This window comes from Amphiura filiformis, chromosome 16 (assembly GCF_039555335.1).
Source record: "Amphiura filiformis chromosome 16, Afil_fr2py, whole genome shotgun sequence".
Taxonomy (NCBI): Eukaryota; Metazoa; Echinodermata; class Ophiuroidea; order Amphilepidida; family Amphiuridae; genus Amphiura; species Amphiura filiformis.
In genome coordinates, this window is record NC_092643.1 from 23,419,034 (window position 1) to 23,441,177 (window position 22,144).

General features: G+C 35.0%; 1 protein-coding gene across 6 annotated transcripts in view; it reads right to left on the reverse strand.

Annotated features, from left to right (window-relative positions):
- LOC140135746 (thymocyte selection-associated high mobility group box protein TOX-like) overlaps positions 1-22,144 on the reverse strand; it is a 187,083-nt gene that overhangs the window by 23,720 nt on the left and 141,219 nt on the right. For all 6 annotated transcript variants that reach the window (XM_072157355.1, XM_072157354.1, XM_072157352.1 and 3 more), the window contains exon 2: positions 1,243-1,359. In XM_072157355.1, coding sequence (XP_072013456.1) covers positions 1,243-1,254 — 12 coding nt within the window. In that variant the 5' untranslated portion in view covers positions 1,255-1,359. The remainder of the gene's footprint in view (positions 1-1,242; positions 1,360-22,144) is intronic.

The following is a 22,144-nucleotide window of genomic DNA, read 5'->3' on the forward strand; positions in this document are numbered from 1 at the left end:
TATAATTATTTATTTTACACATTTAATATTTTAATTCATCAATAGGCCTACATGCTTCTTATAATATTCCTACTTTTAACTTCTTTATTTGCAATTTTTCTCAAGTTGTTTTCTTTCAAAGTGTTTCTTTGTTTCTTCCATTCTTCTTTTATTGGTTTCTTCCTGCTTATTTATTTCTTAATTTGTTATTTATTTAGTTATTCAAATAGCCACCAATTAACAAAAATGTATTTTATTCATCATATTAGTTTATTGAATTATACTTTGTTTACTGATCATGTTTATTTCTTTTAATAACAAATTTATTTTATTCATCTAATATTTCCCTTATTTTTAAAGTCCAGTTTGCAATTTCCTCCTCCCTATTCTTCTAAAAAAAGCTAGAAATAAAGAATATTAATTGAATAAATCAAGAGAATATAACAAATATGGCAATAAAATCAAAACCGCAACCCAAAACGTGAGCACCCAGGCCCAGTCGGCTCACAGTAGTCACACCAGTGTGACTCTCCTGCGGAGTCACCGCCGCCAAGTCACTCTGTAGAAACCTAGGAGGCTGGCTACCCGGCTATTTCGGACCGGCGATATGGAAAACCGAGGTGTAGTTTCCGATGCAGTGACATTGATGTGACATCGGCGTCACACAGATGAGAATCTTGCAGTGTAGAAGTAACAAGGCAGTTTGCAAACCACTAGATCCCCTGCCCGTTGTGATAGCTGAAGGGGGGGCAGGGAGATTGAGAGACATTATGTTGACAAGGTCAATATCAATTTAACCCTATTTGACCCCATTTGACTTTGACCCATGACACCTGACCCACCTAATGATGAAAAAGAAGTCTGTTAGACTTTGAAAGTAAAAAATTGTAGGATAGGGTTTATGACAGGAGTTCATACTAATTAGTAAGTTTTTTATCTGGTTCACCTTCGGACAAGTTTGGAACTATCAAGCATTCGTCAGGAGTAGCTGTGACTTCTTCAGGACAAAGTACCTAAGAATGAGACATGTAGGCTACCCCTTGCCTAGCTACTGATGGCTCTGAAAAGAGGCATTCATTGAAAACTGCCCCTTTTCAACAGAGAACAAGAAGGTCTTGCCTATCTGCTAATGTAACATAGAAACGTCTATGCCAAGTACTACGTTATTGGGCTAGAAATATGAGGAATTTTCTGCTATCAGATTTTTAGCATGGTTTGTTCAGAAAAGAAAGATATTTGAAGAATATTTTCCAGCAAACTTACCTCTGAAGACATAACTGAGTTAGTAACAAAGTTATTATTATGTGGTGAGAGTGCCTGGGCCTCGCTCGAGGTGTAGTTATTGACAAAACTATTTACAAAGCTGATCTGCTCTTGGCCCTGCACAAATATATAAAGAAAGAAAGAAAACAATTGATTAGTACAAGTTGGCTGGATTCAATATCTTGGCAGGGTTGCCAAAAGATTTCAGCCCAAATTGTGGGTCAAATAATCGAAAAGTCGCCCAATTTTTCTCTTTACCATTGGTTTCTATGGGGCAGGAAACGATCAGAAGTCGCGGGAGCCAATGTTGAAAAGTTGCCCAAATTTTTTCTTAACCATTGGTTTCTATGGGACAGGAAATTATCAGAAGTCGCGGGAAAAATCTTCAAAAGTCGCCCAATTGGGCTACCAAATCGCGGGTTTGGCAACCCTGTATCTTGGGCTATTCCAGAAGCTTCCAGATATTATTCACATTCATTGTACCCCAATGATGGCAAAGCTAAATTTAAACAACAGCAACAACAACAACAACAACAACAACAACAACAACAACAACAACAACAACAACAACAACAACAACAACAACAACAACAACAACAACAACAACAACAACAACAACAACAACAACAACAACAACAACATCATCATCATCATGCTGGATTTTTGTCCAGTATGGTATCAAAGGAGAAATAAGGCTAAAAAGAAGTGATGTCCCAAAGCTGCCGCACATGTTCCTTTTTCTTAGAGCGTCCATGTCAGCTGAAACAGAAAATTCATTTTTTTATTTCCTTTTTTTCAGTTTTTTGCCGTAAAATCATGTAAATCTGAGACAAATTTGGAAGAAAAGTGACTTGATTCGATACTCACATAATTGATTGGTATAATACAATTGACATAATGTACTGTGTAAATCAACCACAATTTTATGCTGTATAGTTTTGAACACTCGCAAAATGACATCTTAATTCAAAAAGTTTTAAAAAATCTTTTTAAAAAAATCTTAAAAAACCTTCATTCTGCATTCGTTTTTGAAACTGCCATGGGCTTTGAAATTTTTTGTTTAACCCAATCTGTTAAATATAATATTTGTTAATTTTCACCTGAAAAAACAACCAAACTTACTCAATATGGGGACACTGTTATTTATTTTTGGGTCTTCATTTATATATTTTAAACATATTGGACGGTTTCCGTATTATACTCTTAATAATTTATACAACTAATTCTATGATCAATTCCCCCTCAGAAAAATTTGATATTGCATTCAATTTGAAATCACATGATGTTATCAAAATATAACATTGAATATCATCAGATTGCTATTGATAAAGTATGTCCTCAATGAGTACAACACCTGACAACACAAGCATGATACAATAATCGCCAATCCCCTCTCCCTCATCTTGCAATTTGCGAACCTTTCCTGACCCCTCGTCGGCCATTTTAATTTTGCCTAGCAACCCTAGATTACAAAATCACTGATGAAATGAGGATTGACAAGTGTTGAGTGATGTGCATTGTGTTAATGCTATACATTATTAAAACATGGGGAGAGACCAAGTATTCAAGCTATTTTAACCCTAACACCGCATTCGAAAAATGTTTACGCATGTTGCAAAATATTTCAATACACAAAATGTTCCCTACAAGTCCTCCTATCCTATGCTACGCCCAGACCCGGACACAAATGTAAGGCCTTTCCATACCCATTCAAAACCAATTGGAACTGATCAAAATTTGACAAAAATTTGCTAAAATTAGCCAAAATTTCTCTCCGCTGTCTGCAGTAGTCGTTAACACCCAGATGGTTAACTCCACTACACTACAAGTGTCAAGGCACTACTACTAAAAGCAATTGAAAAGAAGAGAGAGAGAGAGTAGAGAAAGAAAATGTGTTCCCAGCGGCTTAAGTGTCATGTTATAAAAGGGAAACCACCGTGTAATGGGCCAACAAAACAAAATGTGTGGCCATTTAAATGTCTATGATTCATCAAGTTATCGTGTACTATCCAGGGTATTCCATTATCAGTGTTATTGTTGTGAAAAATTACAAAAAAGGAAAATTAAAAGAATGATTTGTTATTTTGTCAAAATACAATAACGCAATTTCAGTTAATCTTAATATACACACATCTGGCCTATTATTCAACTTCACACTATCTCTATTCAATAATAAGAAAACCAATTTTGCAGGTATTATTTCGGTTAATTTCTTACTATTCTTTGTTCGCTCTGTGCCAAATAAACTAACGATCCATGAATAGGGACCTACTTTTGGTTGAATATCAATTATGGCTGTAATTTGGTTGGAACTTATGGATTGGTGAATGGTGAATCAATAATCATCATTTTTGTACAAAGTACATGGTATGATTTTGCGTCCTTGCCCTTTGTTGGTTTCTCTGTCTAAGGCTAATTATTGACATTGTATGGGTTCTTATAATTAGCTTCCAGTAATTACGCTCTATTTATATCTCTATTTTTTCTAAACTTTATGACTTTTAACCATTGTATGCAGTGCACTAATTGTTTGTATGTTCTATAGATTCTACATACTATTCATTTCTATTGTTGGTATTTTCAAAGATCCTTTTGTTGGTATTTTCAAGAAACATTTATAGGAATAACTTTTTTCTGTTTTTGTTATAGCTGTTTTGCCTTAACGGCTTCCTTTTGTGTATTAATGTAACTATAATGGTATCAATGAAAAAAGCATACCGATGCACACAGCCCATGCATCTTTTGATGTTTTTCGTTTGTTTTTTTGGATACCGGTATATTGTACCTGGATCATATTCAATACAGAATTTAGTCTGAAACTTTGCATTCATTGAATCATTTGCATCCAGTTTTAAAAGCAGAATGAAACTGGGGCACCTGGAGTAAACCTGTGCGTGGACTAGAAACCAAATGCACATAAAGTTGGCGGGAACAGACAAGGCTCGAACCCGGGCCCACAGTGCATAGGTGAGAGCAGAACTGCTGCGTTAACCCACTGCCCCTCTTTTGTTTATCAATGCAAAAGATACTATATATACCTGCATGCATGCATGCATGGTTTGTACACACACCCCATAATTAAATACAAATGCAACTGAACACACTAATTTCAGGAGTGTGTCACTGACACTTCAATGATGTACAAAAGATAACATAACATGTAAGCTTACACGTTTTATAAAAACATACATAACCAACCAACCTGTCTCATCGGTGTATTACCCATGTTGAATGAATGAACCTTTATTTTCTATCTGAAGTTTACTAAGTGATGTAATTCACTCTTAATTAACTGTTAATGAGAAAGTTAGCAAGACCCAACAGGTGTGGATAGGTACATAGCCCATATTTCCATTACTTTCCATCGAAAACGTGTCACTAGTTTACATCTGTTGTGACCATCAGTGGTATCTATTTGATTAGCATTGTTAATTGTGTGCCAAATATCCTAAAACGAGTTATAACGAATATAGACTTTAAACCCTATACCATGTTATTGATGATAACAAAAATCTAAGCCAAGTTTGTACAAACTGAAAATGCACGGCAGGCCCATATGCAGGAATTTTTTGCAGGGGATGCAGAATTTTGTAAAATGTTGACCTTTTTGACCAAAAAAAAAGGAGTACATGCAAAAAGAGAACTTCATCCCCAGACATTTTCAAACTATTTTGGAGGTTTCCTGATCACTTTGTTCTTTATATTTTGATGCGAGAGCCTTAAGTTGAATATTTTAACCCCCTGTGCACTACTGGTCATCTAACAGCATTTCTAATTGGCTGATAACTTCAAAAACTCATTTCAATTGCCAATTATGACTAGGCTTTCAACTATTATGGTCAAACTTGGATATGCAGATGATCTTATTAATACCCTTCTTGATTGGTTTAAAATTGGACACAGTATTTATTTTGGCCGATCAATCGGCAGGTAGTATTCATGGGGTTAAGTAATCAAATTTTACCAAAAGCTCAAAATATTTTATGAACTTTTATGTCATTAAAGAATTGATGATATAAATATTCTACTTCATTAAAAATTAATAATACCTATTTAAGTCATATTAAAATTTGGCACCTTTTTAAATATTAGCAGACGACACTAATGAATTGGTCACTTCCATGGTATCACCTCTCACATCCCTGGTATCACCTTACCTTGTCCTGACATTCATGTCAGAAATGTCATAAAAATCAGCCTCTCTAATTTTACAACACATTAATATCATTTTTAAGCACACTTTCCTCGATCTGTCATCCCACGGCACTCATCTCCTCTTAGCATCATCATAATTGCATAAAATCATCAATTTACCCATGCACTAATGAGCTATGTACATATGATGAACAAACTAATCAATAACATTCTGAATGTTATTAACGAGGTCTTTATGACCCATCCGTACATCATATACCTCATCCAACCTCATCCACCCTCCCTCCTTTAATCAGATTAATTAAATATATGAGTCACCGGTAACGAACGAGAAAAGCTTAGGCTGCGCTAGACTAACCACCCATCCAACCATGCTTCGATATGTACTCTTATTGCTTACGCAGGCCACAGAGAAGTTATCTTACACTTCCCATAATGCATTTCTCCCATTTCAATTTCCTGTACTGATCTGCTATCTAGTGCAACATGGGTCAATAGTGACAAAATGTACCTCAATGAACAGAGCACATCCAGATCTTGCAAAATATGTTTATTTCTTGATTATTGACCCATGTTTACCCAGTCTATTCTCAAAATGAAAGCAAAAGGAACCTGTAGTGGGAGTGTCATTTGAAGAAATGAGGTGACATTTTTCAAAGGATTCTGGGAAGGGTGAGATATTTTCTTTGCACAGGCCATTTGTTCACTACACACACAAGAATAGGCACCTTCAAAAATAATTTGTTTCCAATTTTGAAAAAAAAATGCTACTTCTATATTTACTGATTTGGTGGACACACCAACAAACAGAGGACTTTTGGACTTAAACAAATTTCATCATCATGCAGTTCCACACAAAATATAGTGCATCTCAATCTCTCAACCCCACCTGCCAGACAGAAAAAAATCCCCATAAATTTGAACATTCTATTGCCAATTATATTCCTTCAATTTCCTTTATAAATCACAAATTAAATGAATGCAATCAAATTTTATATACACAACATTAGTCTCTAATTAAGCAATATTTTGCTTGTGGTAAACATAACTTTTCATCTAGCAGGCCACCAGGGACAGTGTATTAATGCCATTAATCATTTGCTATGATATACATTGAATCAAACTCGGTATCATCGACAGCGATAAATCATCCGCCATCCAATTTTCTACACCACTTTGTAATTTGTCACTATTGGTTTTTTTTCTTGTTCTTTCTTTCAATTAAAATGAAATTTGCATTTAAAATTGATAGAACCACTATGTACTCATCCTGTGATTAACCCCATGAGAAGTACCTGCCGATTGGACAAAAAGAAGTTTTCATTATCAATTGGCCCAATCAGCAACATTGTTAGAATAATTTCACCAAACAAATTGGGGTGAATTATTTGCAAAGCTCCATTCTGATTGGTGATTAAAGTGAAGATATTATGTCATTGACCAATCAGAGGCAATGTTAGATTAGCAGGTAGTACCCAGAGGATTAACAGTAGTTAAGAATAACACAACTTGGCCCTATCAAAATTGTGCATTAGGACAATTTATTAAATGTTAAATCATTGTGCTTAAAAAGTCAATTTGATCAACAAACCTAATGAATGTATTCACCAATGTAATTAAATTATGTCATTGAACCCATCAAACAATTAAAAATAATTCTATTTCATTTCATATTAGAATACACACCCCGATACACACATCTTTGGGCAAACATAAACATTATTCAAATCACTCCAAATTGTATGATTTTATATTATCTAACTGCATTTCTATTAAAATTTTATGATGTTTTGACAAATTCCATAAAAATATATTATTATGCAATAAATAAAAAGATCAACATAAAATGGAACAGCTGGGATTTAAAAAATAAACTGCATACAGTAGCATATACTCATTTACATAACATTAACTTTTTCACGCACTACGATGTTAAAGTTGCAACTTGTTGTTAGGACCAAAGAGATTAGACCCACGGAGTACCAACTCAAAATTGCCCTGTATGTAAACACCATGGTAAATCGGCGCCCTGGGATCTATACCTAGCGCACATTTTGGGCACAACACGTTACATGCAGAATGCAAACAATGCAAGTTTGTGGGGCAAATAGTAAAATTATCCAGAGGTTTACTATTTGCCTTCCATGAGTGAACTGATAGTTCTACCTTATTTGTTAGGGCACAGTTCAATCGTAATATGCTTGTAAACTCATAGAATGAACTTTGCACTGGGTACCGTACATACCCACAACTTGAGGTCAATTCTTATAACTGCTGAATGAGGGTTCTTAGACTTTGACATTGGATATGAGACCATTCTGGCTCAACGTGATAAAAAAATCTTTGTTGATCAAAAATATAAAGAATTTTATTATCTCATTTTCAAAAATTTAAATAGTTGTACATCAAAAAGTTGCCTATTGTTGCAGAATACCAAGGTCATACAATAAACAAAAGCATTAAATGGTTTAACAAAAGCTGGTCATATTGCCTACAAATTTTATTGCAAAAAATGACAAGGCAATATAAACAAAGCTAAGAATTTTACAATGGGATTTATTGAAAAATCCTCCATCATTTTGTTGTTCGAGATCAACCATCAAAATTAAACTCTAACCATGTATAGCAATGCAACAAATTCAACATATTACAAAGGAAAAGGTTGCATTGATTAGTATGTAATAAAAAGAAATATATAGAGAGAGTAAAATGAATGTTTAGACTAGCTGCATGTTGAGCAACGTAGAAAGAGGGTTTATTTAGTCAATTCATGTAGAACAAAGTTAGCAATTAGCAAGCTGTATTACCTTCTAATGCCAATTTAAAACGCAATTATATAGCCAACATGGCCACAAACAGAATTCATTACTCCAAGGTGTTGAGAACTTGCTCATTCACTCGTGTATCACTTGTGTATGGGCTATTATTTTTAAAATCCACACGCCCTCTGTGGAAAATATTGTTGCCATCTCGATTCCAGTTGCGCCTTATGGTGGTCAATCCAGCTGGAAATTTTTGGTAATTTTACTCTGAATTCCAGCTGAATATTGTTGAAATTTATCAAATCCAGTAGAATTTTGTACCATTTGGGCTGAATTTTGTACCATTTGGGCTGAATTTTGTACCATTTGGGCTGAATTTTGCACCATTTGGGATAAAATTTGACGGATGAAAATAAATGGTTGGATCTGGAATACTTTAGACTGTTAAATTTGGTTGGAATTCCAAAATCTTCCACAGTGGGAGGAGGAACTTCAAATGGAACAGTGCAATTCAACCAGGCTGCCTGAGATTAAGGATTCTATAAGCCTTAGATAAATTGGATAACTCTACTACATCCATGAAATATCAACAGCCAGACTAAGTGGATTTGGAAGGGTTGTATGGAAAGAATGGCCTATCTGCAATAGCTGCCACGTGTCATACATTCAGATGTATACAATATCGAATGCAGAAATTGTCAAATGTCTATAGGGCAGCTATTGCAGATAGAACATTCTTGCACTGACAATCCCTTGATTTGTTTCTATCAAGCAGCAATAAACAATTTGAATTTTTTTTATTTGAATTTGAAAAACAAAACAAAAAGGAATTTAAATCAACCTACAGGAGTAGGTACAATTCTGCTTTACCCTGCACACCCTTATTTTTGAGGGTTAGGGTTAGGGTTAGGGTTAGGATTAGGATTAGGGTACTTGTACACAGGGTATACCAGAATTATTCCCAGGAGTGTAACTAGCTGACTGGATTCGCATTCCAGAAGTTAGTGGTTCAAATCCTGCCATATCCAAATGCTCTTTGCTCCCTTTCATCACTTAAAATAAAAATTCTGACAAATGAGCATGTACAAATTTAATCACAAATCCAGGGACATTGCAGCAAATAGAACGTGCTGAAAATCACCACGCCTCAGAACTCCAAAAGTGCAAAAAACATGCAATTCTAAAAACACCAACATTATCCAATTATATACTCATGTAAATATCAACAAAGAATTTAATAACATAATAGCTCATTCACCATTTTAAGCAGAATTCTTGATAAAATTCACGCCTAATTGATGAATAATTTTCTGTTTTGAGTTTATTCATCAAGTCAAATAATGAGATTTTGAAAAAGTGATAACATAATTATGCTTCTAATGATACTAATGATAAGCACAAGTCATCTTCTTATTTGCGATGTTCCCTGCACCTGCACAAGCCAATAATGCGTTGTATAATTAGCAGCAAAATGACCCGTAATGAACTTTTATCACTGAGTACAAGAAACAAGGCATAATGCAAATTGCCCACAAGCTTAACCAAGGGTAATCATTAGTCATTTGATGCATTACAAAAGGCTAATTTTTACGACACTTTTTTTTGGTGTGCAAATAAATGTGAACTTATGCATTGAAAATGTTTACCAATTAAGAACAGGCTGTACTGATATCGAGATGATTGCTGCTCATCGAATTTTTTTTTAAAGCCTGCCTTATACAAATGCAATTTAATAGTGATATGAATTCAAAGTATATCATTATTTACAAGCACTTTATAATAAGCCATCTATCGACGAAAAACAAATTCCGAGGCGCAACAAGATGAGACAAAACATGAACTAACAAAATATCCTTGCAAAACTGGAATATTCAAAATAACTTGTGTAATTTTTCAACATGCCTTTAAAATTACAGCTTCTGTTAAATATTTCTTAAAATAAACACCTACAGAAAAAGCAATTCAAAATACATTGGAAAAATAATCATATTTTGATTAATAATGGCGAAGATTTAATTAAATTCTTCCTCCATGTTTTTCAAGTAAAGGTGAGAGTACGCACTTGACTTGTAAGAAGCTGTTGACCTCTTGGATTGTCTATCATTCTCAATACCGTTATTAATTATTGAATTATCAACCACTTGTGCATATCATATTTGATCAAACTTACAATACGGTACATGCGTAAAAGGTCAACTAGTTAGCCATAAAACAATTATCAGACTCGTTATGATACGCTAATGGTTTCCACAAGCTTGACAATTGCATTTTATTAGTCATTTGATTAAGAAAAGAAGAAACGAGAGAGAGAGAGGGAGAAAGAACGATGAAAAGAGTGACTGCCACTAAAAGGGTGCTCGTCCTCCCGCGGCATTGTTCTGCCTTTTTAGCTCGAGATCCTCGCCATAATGGACTGGCACATCAATTTTCTCAACCAACGACGTTATTATTATTATTGGGTTTTGCCAAAGTGAGGTCAGGCTCGGAAAATTACGCCCTGCGGCACAAACTGTCCTCTTTCATGGAAAATATGCATGTAATTGGGCAAAATCAGTCCGTGGTGATCACTCCGCCCTACGGGCTCGCTTGGCACCTGAATGTGATTAGCACAACAATGCCCCCAATCTGACATTACCAATGCACTTGTATACACACTAATGGTTCTATACAAAGCAGCAACAGGGGCTAAAATGACTCTTAAGTAAGACGATAGTATAAAACTAGGTCCCTGTCCTTAAGCGTTATTAAGTAATAGTGTGTATAAGACATTATAATCATAATAGACATGGGGAACCCGGCATGTAATAACAGACAAACATGATTTAGGGCTGATGGTATTTTTATTTCAAATAAAATCATTTTGATTAAACTCGGTAAACAAAGCAATTATTCAAAATACTGGAGGGCCTAGAATAGCACCCTGAGGTATCCTTTTAGATTAGTAGACTAGAAAAACTGTCATAACCCTCAAGCACGAATTTGTTACTTTTAAGCTTAGTAAAATCACATCCTGAAAAATATTGAATCTACGAAATATTTTCTGTCACACTTTTCACGAGTTCCCTTGCCAAGGTGATAAGTCAATTATGATTTTGACTTGGCCTGATAAATTACATCTATAAGATAGAAGAGGATGAAATAAAAAAATCAATAGTCCATTTGGCCCATATATATGGTCATTGCACACACCCGTCCGTGTGCAATCATTTCCGCATCACGGATAACACCCAAATGACCCAAGTATTTCTGATAATTGTGGCAAGGTTTTCAAGCAGAAATATTGATACAATGCTATATGATTTCGTGCACAAGACGCACCAACACACCCCCACACACACTCCACACCGCATGACAACACCACGCACGTGCAATATAAGCAATAAACAGATCAGAAATTGCTTCATTATGGTAAATCACTAGTGTTGACAATTAGTTTAAAAAGCACCAAATTGACAATTTACTTTCATTGTTAGCTGCTTCATTGATTCTAACAACTCTTCCACCAGCACCAGATGGTCTATCTAGGTCACTCGGAAAAATAGGTCAACGTTAATATAATAAATGCTACCTGTCTCTAGCTCAGTGTGACTGCTTCAATTTGCTTAAAATTTTCAACAATTATTCTTAACCATTGCTAAATGCCAAGAGGTTACCTGGATAATGTCAAAATGGTTTAAATATCACTGACGGGATGAGAGAAAACATAAATGGTAAACATTCATGGCAGCTAGCCATTATCAAATTAAGACTGCTTTCATCACTTTTTTTTCCACCTTGCTGCTAGGTCTACCAGTCATTTTGTTCTTTATTCTCTTTGTCTGTATTGTATATCTCTAAATGTGTGTCTGTATGTATGTATGTTTATCATTTTTCTGTCTATCATTTTGCTGTCTTTCTACTGATGTTGTATTTTTATCTGTCTGCTTCTCATTTACTGTCTTTGTCTCTTTTTGTCTTTACCTGTCTCTTTGTCTGTATATATGTCTGTCTGTCTGCATATCTGTCTCTGTACAATACCTCACTGCCTCCCTATCATCACCTTAAGCCTTAGAACATTATTTAATCATACAGTTTTGCCTCTGTCTGCCTTTGTCTGTTATGGACAACTACACAACTAGATTCATATTGCTGTCACCCCAGAGGTACTGTTGCCCAGTTACTTCACTGGTACTCTTAATGTGGGTACACACATCAGAATCACACATTGGTACTAGATTGGTACTGCACCGGTTTTCTACAGAGGCCACAAAGTACCTGGGCAGCAGCATTACCTCTGGGATCAGCAACAATATGAATCTGGTAGTGTATTTTAACCCCATGAGAACTACCTGCCAATTGGTCAAAATGAATATTGTGTCAAATTTTGAACCAATCAAGGAGGGTATTAATAAGATTGTCTGCAAATGCAAGTTTGACCATAAATAGTTTAAAGCCTAGTCATAATTGGCAATTGAAATGAGCATTTGATGTTATCAACCAATCAGAAATGCTGTTAGATGACCAGTAGAGTCCATGGGGTTATACAGCATCGGTTACATTTTCTATGTGTCTGTCTATCTATCCATCCGTTTGTCTGTGTGTCTATCTCCGTCAGATAAAATAAAAAAGTCATACAGCAAATAGTTAATCATAAAATTCATTTCTTCTATTCACACAAGATAATTCTTACACATGGATTTTTAAACTAGGGACTGAAATATGCTCATCTACCAGGGCACAGTTCTATAAACCCAACATACCTCTTTATTCACACAATGACCTTTGAATGTGTTGGGTACAAAAACTCATACTCCACAACTTGAGGTCAAATTTTAAGCACTGATAGTTAAATGTGCAATATTGAACTGTGCTGTTAGAATTGAGACCATTTTGGCTCCACGGTGTATGCCACGATTCTCTATACAGAAGTACAAGCGACTTGGGACTTCCGTCTAATCAATAATTTGTATGCGCCATGAGCAAGTAATGGTATTTAAAATTTGTTTGGTTTATCCATGTTATATGTTGTCACAGACATACAGAAAACATAGTGTGCAAACATGGGATGCTGAATAAACATGCAATTTGTGCAAAAGCAGATTTATCCTTTTCTGGACTAATATTTCTGACCCAAATCGCCATTTTGTTCATAAATTTGGTTCAATACATTACATCAATAAAAATGTTCTGAATCTTAATATCAATCCCCTTACAGAGTGTTCTTGATATAAATAATTTCCTAAGTTAACTCCATGAGAACTACCTGCCGATTGGCCAAAAAGAAGTCTTCATTATCAATTGGCCCAATCAGCAACATTGTTAGAAAAATTTCACCACACAAAAATTGGGGTGAATCTTTTGCAAAAGCTCCATTCTGATTGGTGATTAAAGTGAAGATATCATGTAATTGACCAATCAGAGGCAATGTTAGATCGGCAGGTAGTGCTCAGGGGTTAAGTAGATTGTCCATATGATCAAAAATAAAAGACATTTGTGAAGCAATACAAGTAGGCAATAATAGAAAATGACCGATTTTTCAACCGATTTTTTTAACCTATTCAAAATTAAGCCATGTCATTTACGTCCTTTTGGAATTTCATCTTCAACTGATATTAGTTTTGACAAAATGAATTCTAGCATTGTGCTACCTCATCCTCACAGCAGAATATCATGGCTACCCATGATGCATTGCAAGACTAGAACAAATTACTAGAACCTTCTGCACACGGGTGTTGACTGCAGACGATAAATTTCAAATTTTCTTTTTAAAAAAATTCAAAAAATTTCAAATTGCACATTGTCAAGACCATCTTGGAGGTATCATCTGAATCAGCATGAAAAATGCATTAAAATGGGTGCAAACAATCCTAGTATTGGTTCAGTGGTTCTTGAGATAGCTCTTGATAATTAAAAAAAAATATCATAAAACTTGGAATTTGTATGTTGAAGTCTACAGCTAGCATGTAACGCATTAAAACGTAGTCATTGCTTTAGAACATCAGCAGCGTCTATTATACCATAGACCATTTAAGGTCTATGATTATACATCTTGGAGGTATCATCTGAAGCCATATAATTACCTCAATTTTGCAAAATATGAGATTAAGTGTTGGTTATTTTAGATTCTGACACAATGCATTATGGGTAGGCAATATTCTCCACTGTGCTTAAGTGATCACTGACAGCCATAGCTGCCTTATGCTCAAATTATGGTTACTATTAATAATTTCAAGTATAAAATACTAATCTTTACCAAGTCAAGCTAAATTAATATTTGACAGAAATAAGTTATTGTGCATTATTTATTCTTTATGTCTGAAAAATAGCACATAATGTTAGTAATTTATATACTGTTCTGTGATTGAACAGAATGGGTCATTTTTTGAGTAAAATTAATTTTCATCACTCTGCAATACTGACTACCTAATAAGCTAGAATATACCGAAAATGCTATCAAAATTGATTATACTTGTATGTTGCTGGGAATAAGTACTTGTACAAAGACTTTTGTGGTAATATCTCAAAATTAATTCTGTGCTCAAACCAACTCTATTTGCTTTTTACGGTCACTAATATCGATAGAAAATAAACAAGCAATATTGACATAGAGCAGCTAATGTTGTGATCAAAATTTAATCTAGCCTTTACCGATTGGTTGACACTGTTACAGCACCTGTAACAGATGTGAGCAAGATACCAACGCATCCTCATCCATGTACCCATGTGACCACCAGTAACCAATCACATCCATGCCTGTTTAGCCTTGATATGTCAAAATTCATCGTTATTTGAATTTTAATCAAAACGGTTAACCGTATCAATTTGGAACAGCGTGCATAACCAAATATGTTTTTGTTATTTCTATTAGATAACTCAACCGGGCTATTCCATTTAAAATCCACACTACCCCTGTGGAAGATTTGGGAAATATCTTTCACAGAGGGAGTATGAATTTCAAATGGAATGAACACATTAAGCAGCTCCATTTGAATTTCATACACCCTCTGAGAAAGATTCAAACCAAATCTTCCACTGAGGGGGGGGGGGGTGAATTACAAATGGAGAAGCTAATGTGTTCATTCCGTTTGAAATTCATACTCCCCGTGGAAGATAATTCCAGAATCTTCCACAGGGGTAGTGTGGATTTTAAATGAAATAGCCCATTGTAATATAACTTGGGAAATCATCTCTCCAAACACTATGGACCACAAGAGCCTCATCCCAATGGCATAGTCCAATAACCTCAATTACATAATCATAGTGCAAAACTTGACCTCAAGTTGTAGAGTTTGAGTTTTTGTACCCAAATCTTCAAAGGTCATTCAATGAATGTACAAATGTATTAGGGTTTAAGAACTGTTCCCCTGATAGATGAGCATGTTGTGGATCCTAGTGAAATCTTACCAATATAATAAACAGAATTCATACTGCCATTATGGAAAAATAAGTCCTTTTTGAATATTAGTATTAAACTCTACAACAAAATAACCAGTTAACATGGTTAAAGATTTTTATTATGTCAAACCTTACTTAAAAGGCTGATTCATTTTCTCAAAATTAGGCCACCAAATCTTTCAACAATCCCACAAGAGAGTTAGGGATTTATATTCCTAGTAAATTGCAAGCAATGTTATTCAGGAAAAGCTTTCAAATTAATAATATCCTGTATTGCCTTGCCGATGAGCAAATAACAAACTGGTAAACTAAAGAACATGACTTGTAAAAGGAAATAATATGGCGGGATATTTGCATTGGGAAACTAACTTCTCACAGTATAACCTGTTCTATTAAGAACTCGATATTAAGTGTGATTTTTTATGAGTTTAGTATGTAAATGACGAAGGTAAAATTGAAGTTAGCATCGGAAATTTGCAGATGTTTTCCTTTATTTCTGATTATAGAATTGGTCCTGTTGGTTTTTGTGATTATGATGATGATGGTGATGATGATGATGATGAAGACATAGGTGATTTTGAAGTTAATATTGATAATGAAGATGAGGATGTGGCTGAAGATGAAGATGCATGGTGATGATGTTGATGTTCATTTTGATGTTAATGATGAAGATGATGATGATGATGACGATAATAAACAACTGAGGGAATTTTTGTTGACACATGATTAGGAAGCATCATTTACATGTTTTTGGTGTGTTTTTTTTACATTTGGCTGTAGTAAGTTAATCTGATGTCTATGCACGATTGGTAGATCTAGAAAACAGACCGCAGGAATGAAGATAATGATGAAGGCAAAGATGAAGATGCATAGTGATGGTGTTGGTTTTGATATTAATGATGAAGATGGAGATGGAGATGGAGATGGAGATGGAGATGGAGATGGAGATGGAGATGGAGATGGAGATGGAGATGGAGATGGAGATGGAGATGGAGATGGAGATGGAGATGGAGATGGAGATGAAGATGAAGATGAAGATGAAGATGATGATGATGATGAAGATGACAACAACAACAATGATGACGCCAACATCAATGACAACATACAAAGGGAATTTCTGCAGAAATATGACCAGGAAACATAGTAAGTTGATCTGGTGTCTGTGCATGATTGGTAGAATAAATGGACCACAGAATACATATATGTAATTTGTTTGGGCCACACAATGCATAACCATGAAGCTGTAAACTGTTTGCGGAAAAATGTCTGTAATTTGTTGGAGCTGTATAACACCAACCCATAAGCTCTCTTGGTTAAACTGTTCGCAATACTCTAGATAAGACAGGCAGTTGTATGTAATCCTTAAAGATGCCAGCCAATATATAGAGAGATATATTGCTATAGGGCAGAGTTATGAGAACAAGTGTGTGTCTGGCTTGGTTTCATTCAGTCAAGAGGTTATGTTACAAGGGTTGCTCCAGGACAATCTGTACCACGTGAGGTGAGAATATTGGATACAGATAAAACAATGCAATTGGAACAGATACATTGTGGCTACAAAACATTCAAAACTAATATTTCTGATGCTTGGTTTGTAAACAAAGATGGTCATATCTTATGAAACTTTCAAAATGAAGTTGGTTCGTTTTTGAGGAGTGATGAAGGCATTGTAGTTGTTGTCATCATCATCATAACTTTTTATCATCTTCATCATTTATCCTCAATATCGTCAACATAATCGTCATGGCTCGAAAAAGTGGGGAATTTGTGACGCTCTGTCCCAGGAAATGTTGGTGTTTGGAGGGAAATTCTGGTATTTGGAGAGAAATTGTGTCTTTTTTATTATAAAATCATGCTATATATTGTGGGACATTTAGCTTGCTTCCTGGGAAATTAACATTTTTTCAAGACCTGATGATCGTCCTCAGTTATCATATTGTCATCTTTGTTTTCATCATTTTCATCATCATCACCATCACCATCACATCATCATTATGTTACTGTCATAAGTAGCACCGCCACCGCAATCTCAGCCACACAGTTCTCCATTGATTCCACTCAAAACAAACCAATAATTGAAACACATTATAGTCGCTACAATACCACAATAATCAGATTCCCTAATCATCAACATCATCGTCATCATCATCTTCATCATCAACATCTCCCAACCCCAACCACACAGTTCTCCATTCATTCCACTCAACACACACCAATAATTGAAACACATTATAGTTACTACAATACCACAATAATCATATTCTCTACTCATCAACATCATCATCATCATCATCTCACAACCTCAACCTCAGCCACACAGTTCTCCATCCATTCCACTCAACACACACCAATAATTGAAACACACATTATAGTCCCTACAATACCACAATAATCACATCCTCTTCCCATCAACATCATGGTCATCACCATCCTCATCATCAACATCTCCCAACCCCAACCACAGGTCTCCATCCATCCATTCCACTCAACACACACCAATAATTGAAACACATTTATAGTCGACAATACCACAATAATCACATCCTCCACTCATCATCATCAAAAGCTTCACTTCAAAACGTATTATATTTTATAACATGAAACTTAAGTATTTAGTTACAAGAAAAATTTCATCTCTGTAATAAATTTGAGTCAATCTATACATTGGAATATATTAATTGAGATATAAAATATATTGTTATTGTTGCTCATCAGGCATACAGATTGAAGGATACAAGTAGTATTGAATGTAATTAGATACTGTTTGCCTAAGGGGGAACTGTAATAATAAAAAGTGCTCAACAAACCATCCAGAAAAATTAATACGAAGGTCCCTTACCGGGCGCCAGTTTTCACTACTACCCATCTTGCTCTCCAAACCCAAGATTCATCCACATGGGGGGATTCTTAGCTTAGCAGCAAGGTCATCAAATTTAATTATCTCTTGTTTTGCTCATTTTCCAGTCTCTCTCTTTCTCAATATCTTGAAGAGGAACCCTTTTTCTTTCTAAATGTCAGAGAGTCAGATTGCCTGTGGTCCAATTATGTTGTATGTATATATATATTTAACAAAATAAAAAACCACTATAGAGCAACAACCTATCTCAAATTAAATCATTTCATATTTTTAAAACACATTTTTTTTCAAATATTGAAATTGGTTTTATCTTACTGTACTTTCATAAAACATACATCAATTACTTTTGAATAAAGTGCATATCATTTCATGTCGTCGTATTAAGTTCCACCACTCTCTAAACACTCCCTGGATGTATAACAAATATTTACCAATAAGTAAAATAGCTGAACGGTAAACAGCAATACCAATCACATCTAAACGAATATGATAGGCAACATAGCTGAAAGCGATAACCGCACAAAGGGGCAAAGTGAAATCGGGCTATTCCAGTTGAAATCCATACACCCCGTATGGAAGACGTGTCCTTAATCTTCCACACAGGGAGTGAGAATTTTAAATGGGGTTACCTAAATGGGCGATTCCATTTGAAATCTACACTCCCTCTGTGGGAGATTAAGGTCATGTATGGATTTCATGGGTATGGATTTCGACTGGAACAGCCCATTGCACAAATAGAAAACATTTGTTAAAATGTCACTGGATATAAATATCTCCATACAGGGGACTTTGAAAGATCAATATTGTTCATTTGTGGTAAATTGGCATTTCTAACCATAAGGTGAATGTCTTCATTTTCTTTCTCTTTTTATGTCTCTATGACATATCAAGTCTTTCAAGAAACGATTTACATAACATTGAGGTTTAGGGCAAAGAAAGCCCTTTCTGCAATAGCTGCCTGGAGTCATATCTGCGGATATGCACAATATAGAATGCAGACACTGTTAAATGTGTACATGGCAGCTATTGCAAAAACTGCTTTCTTGCACTATCACCATAATATATTGAGAGTGGATACAAGTGCTTTTGCATTAACAGCAAACAACAATCACAAAACTAATACTGGCATTTTTTCTCTCCTCTCTCACTCTTGAAATTTTGATAGAGTTATCTTGTCATTCCATATTGTATGTGTTGGCATTTTATGTAAGCATCAAATTGATGGTTCAATGATGTATATACATCATTATCAATACTTTGATGGAACTGAAATTGTTTTCTGGCTACATATATTAGTATTCAATACTTTGATGGAACTGAAATTGTTTTCTGGCTACATATATTAGTATTCATTGATATACGAGTAGTATGGTACATTTCCAGGTATTGTGTCTTACTTCTAATAATTGCATTTAAACAAGTATAAAAACAGAAATATTTCATTTAAAATCAATCACCAAATGTTGTTTCTTTCATTACATAAAATAAATAAAAGATGATGATGAAATTGATAATGAGGATCATGACAAAGTTGTTGTTGTTGACGACGACGATGACGATGATAAGGATGGAGATGAAGATGTGGTGATAATGAAGTGATGAAAATAATGACAAAATTATATGAAGATAAATATGATGATGATGATGATTATAATGTTGATAACGATGATGATGACAAAATAATGAAAAATGATGATAAATATGATAATGATAATTATTATTACATGTATTATTACGATTATTATGACGATGATGACGATGACGATGATGATGATGATGATGATGTGGTTGGTCATCATATCCATTATGTGATGATGATCATCATGGAGATGATGACCATGATGATGGTGATAATGATGGGTATGGTGATGAATACTGTCATGTTGAATAAAGATGATAATAAGGCAGTTATACTACACCAAGTATCAATGCTCAAGCACCATACTGTCAATGATACCACTATATCACTTCGAAAACCGCAAATATGATCTAGAAAATCTTTTAAAGAAAACTCCTCAAAGCACTTGAACATTTTCCATATACATAATCCATATTGATACAACATTTAATAACACATAATCTAAATCAAACCGAACCATCATAGAACGAACGGTCACGCCACCATCATTTGATATCACAGCGACCATGACCAAGAAAAAAATATGAAATACGATAACACGCCTATTATGCGTCTTTATATTACGGGTCGTCACAGCAGATCGGCACGCACCTGCCACTAGGCCAAGTTTCCTTTCACGGAATCGGTGACAATTGCGCGAGATTGTTTGTTTCATTCGTTTGCACATTTTATATAACAGGTTGGAGTACAGTGATTAATAATACCCCTGCACCTGCACGGGGTGCATGTATGACAAGCCTGCTGAAAAACACTTATATTGCTTTCAATCTCACATACACAGTTCACCACCTCTGTATTGTTTCAAAACTTAGCTCCTGGGAGATTGTGATGTGAGTTGGATCCCTAAACACAAGGGTCAAAGGTTATGCATCAGTTGGAAATAATTGCGAGTGAACTTTGGTGTTGAATGAGGTGGGTGAGTCATGAAGTATAAAATCAAATGGTACAATCTGTCTTCGAATGTTGACATGACATAGATGGACAAAGAGCCATATTTTTTTATAAAAATCAAACCATGAAACTCAGAATTTGTCATATTTGGGATAAGTTTCTCTTGGTCTAGTTAAATATCCTGTGCTACTTTATGAGAAAGTAACCAGGTTATCCAATAGAGCATGTATGGAATCATGAACACATTTCCTTGAAGAGAAAAATGTTTCTGCTTGTGCATATGATGCTAAATCATTTGGAAAAATATAACTGCATGATTGATTTTTGGCCTTGCATACGATGTGAAAACATTTATCTAATTCAAATGCATAAATGTAACTCAAATGCAATTCAGCAAATAAGTAATCCATGATATACAACAATCTGCAATTAATTATGTTTCTGTTAATCAATTTAGTTTCCACTTTCAGCAGATGATGACATGATGATGGTGATGATGATGGTGATGATGATGATGGTGATGATGATGATGATGATGATGATGGTGACGATGATGATGATGATGATGATGATGATGATGAAGAGGAGGAGGAAGGAGGTGGAGGAGAAGATCAAGAAGAAATTATTGATCAAATTAAGAAGCGATGATGATGATGATGATGATGATGATGATGATGATGATGATGATGATGATGATGATGATGATGATGATGAAGAGGAGGAGGAAAAGGAGGTGCAGGAGAAGGAGAAGAACAAGAAGAAATTATTGATCAAATTAAGAAGCATGAAGATGATGATGATGATGATGATGATGATGATGATGAAGAGGAGGAGGAAAAGGAGAAGGAGAAGAACAAGAAAAAATTATTGATCAAATTAAGAAGACGAGAAGAGACATGGCCAAATCATAAACTAAGTGGTAGAAATGCCACATCTTATTTAACCGTGGAGTACTGTGTATCAACGTAAATTATTCCCCACTAAATCTGCACTACAAATTGAAAACAAATAAAATTAAGCAAAAAAACCCCTGGCAATAATTTATCCCCAAATACTAACACGTTATCCGCCTTGTCGTACTTAAAATGCCGCAGCTCATCACCTGAGGAAGGACTTGATTGAAAGCTACTCCAGCGAAACCTGCTGGTTTACATTTCACCAGACATGCTTCTCTCGTTGTAAGACATACACGACTGACAACGTTACCCGGGCGTCTCAGCTCGC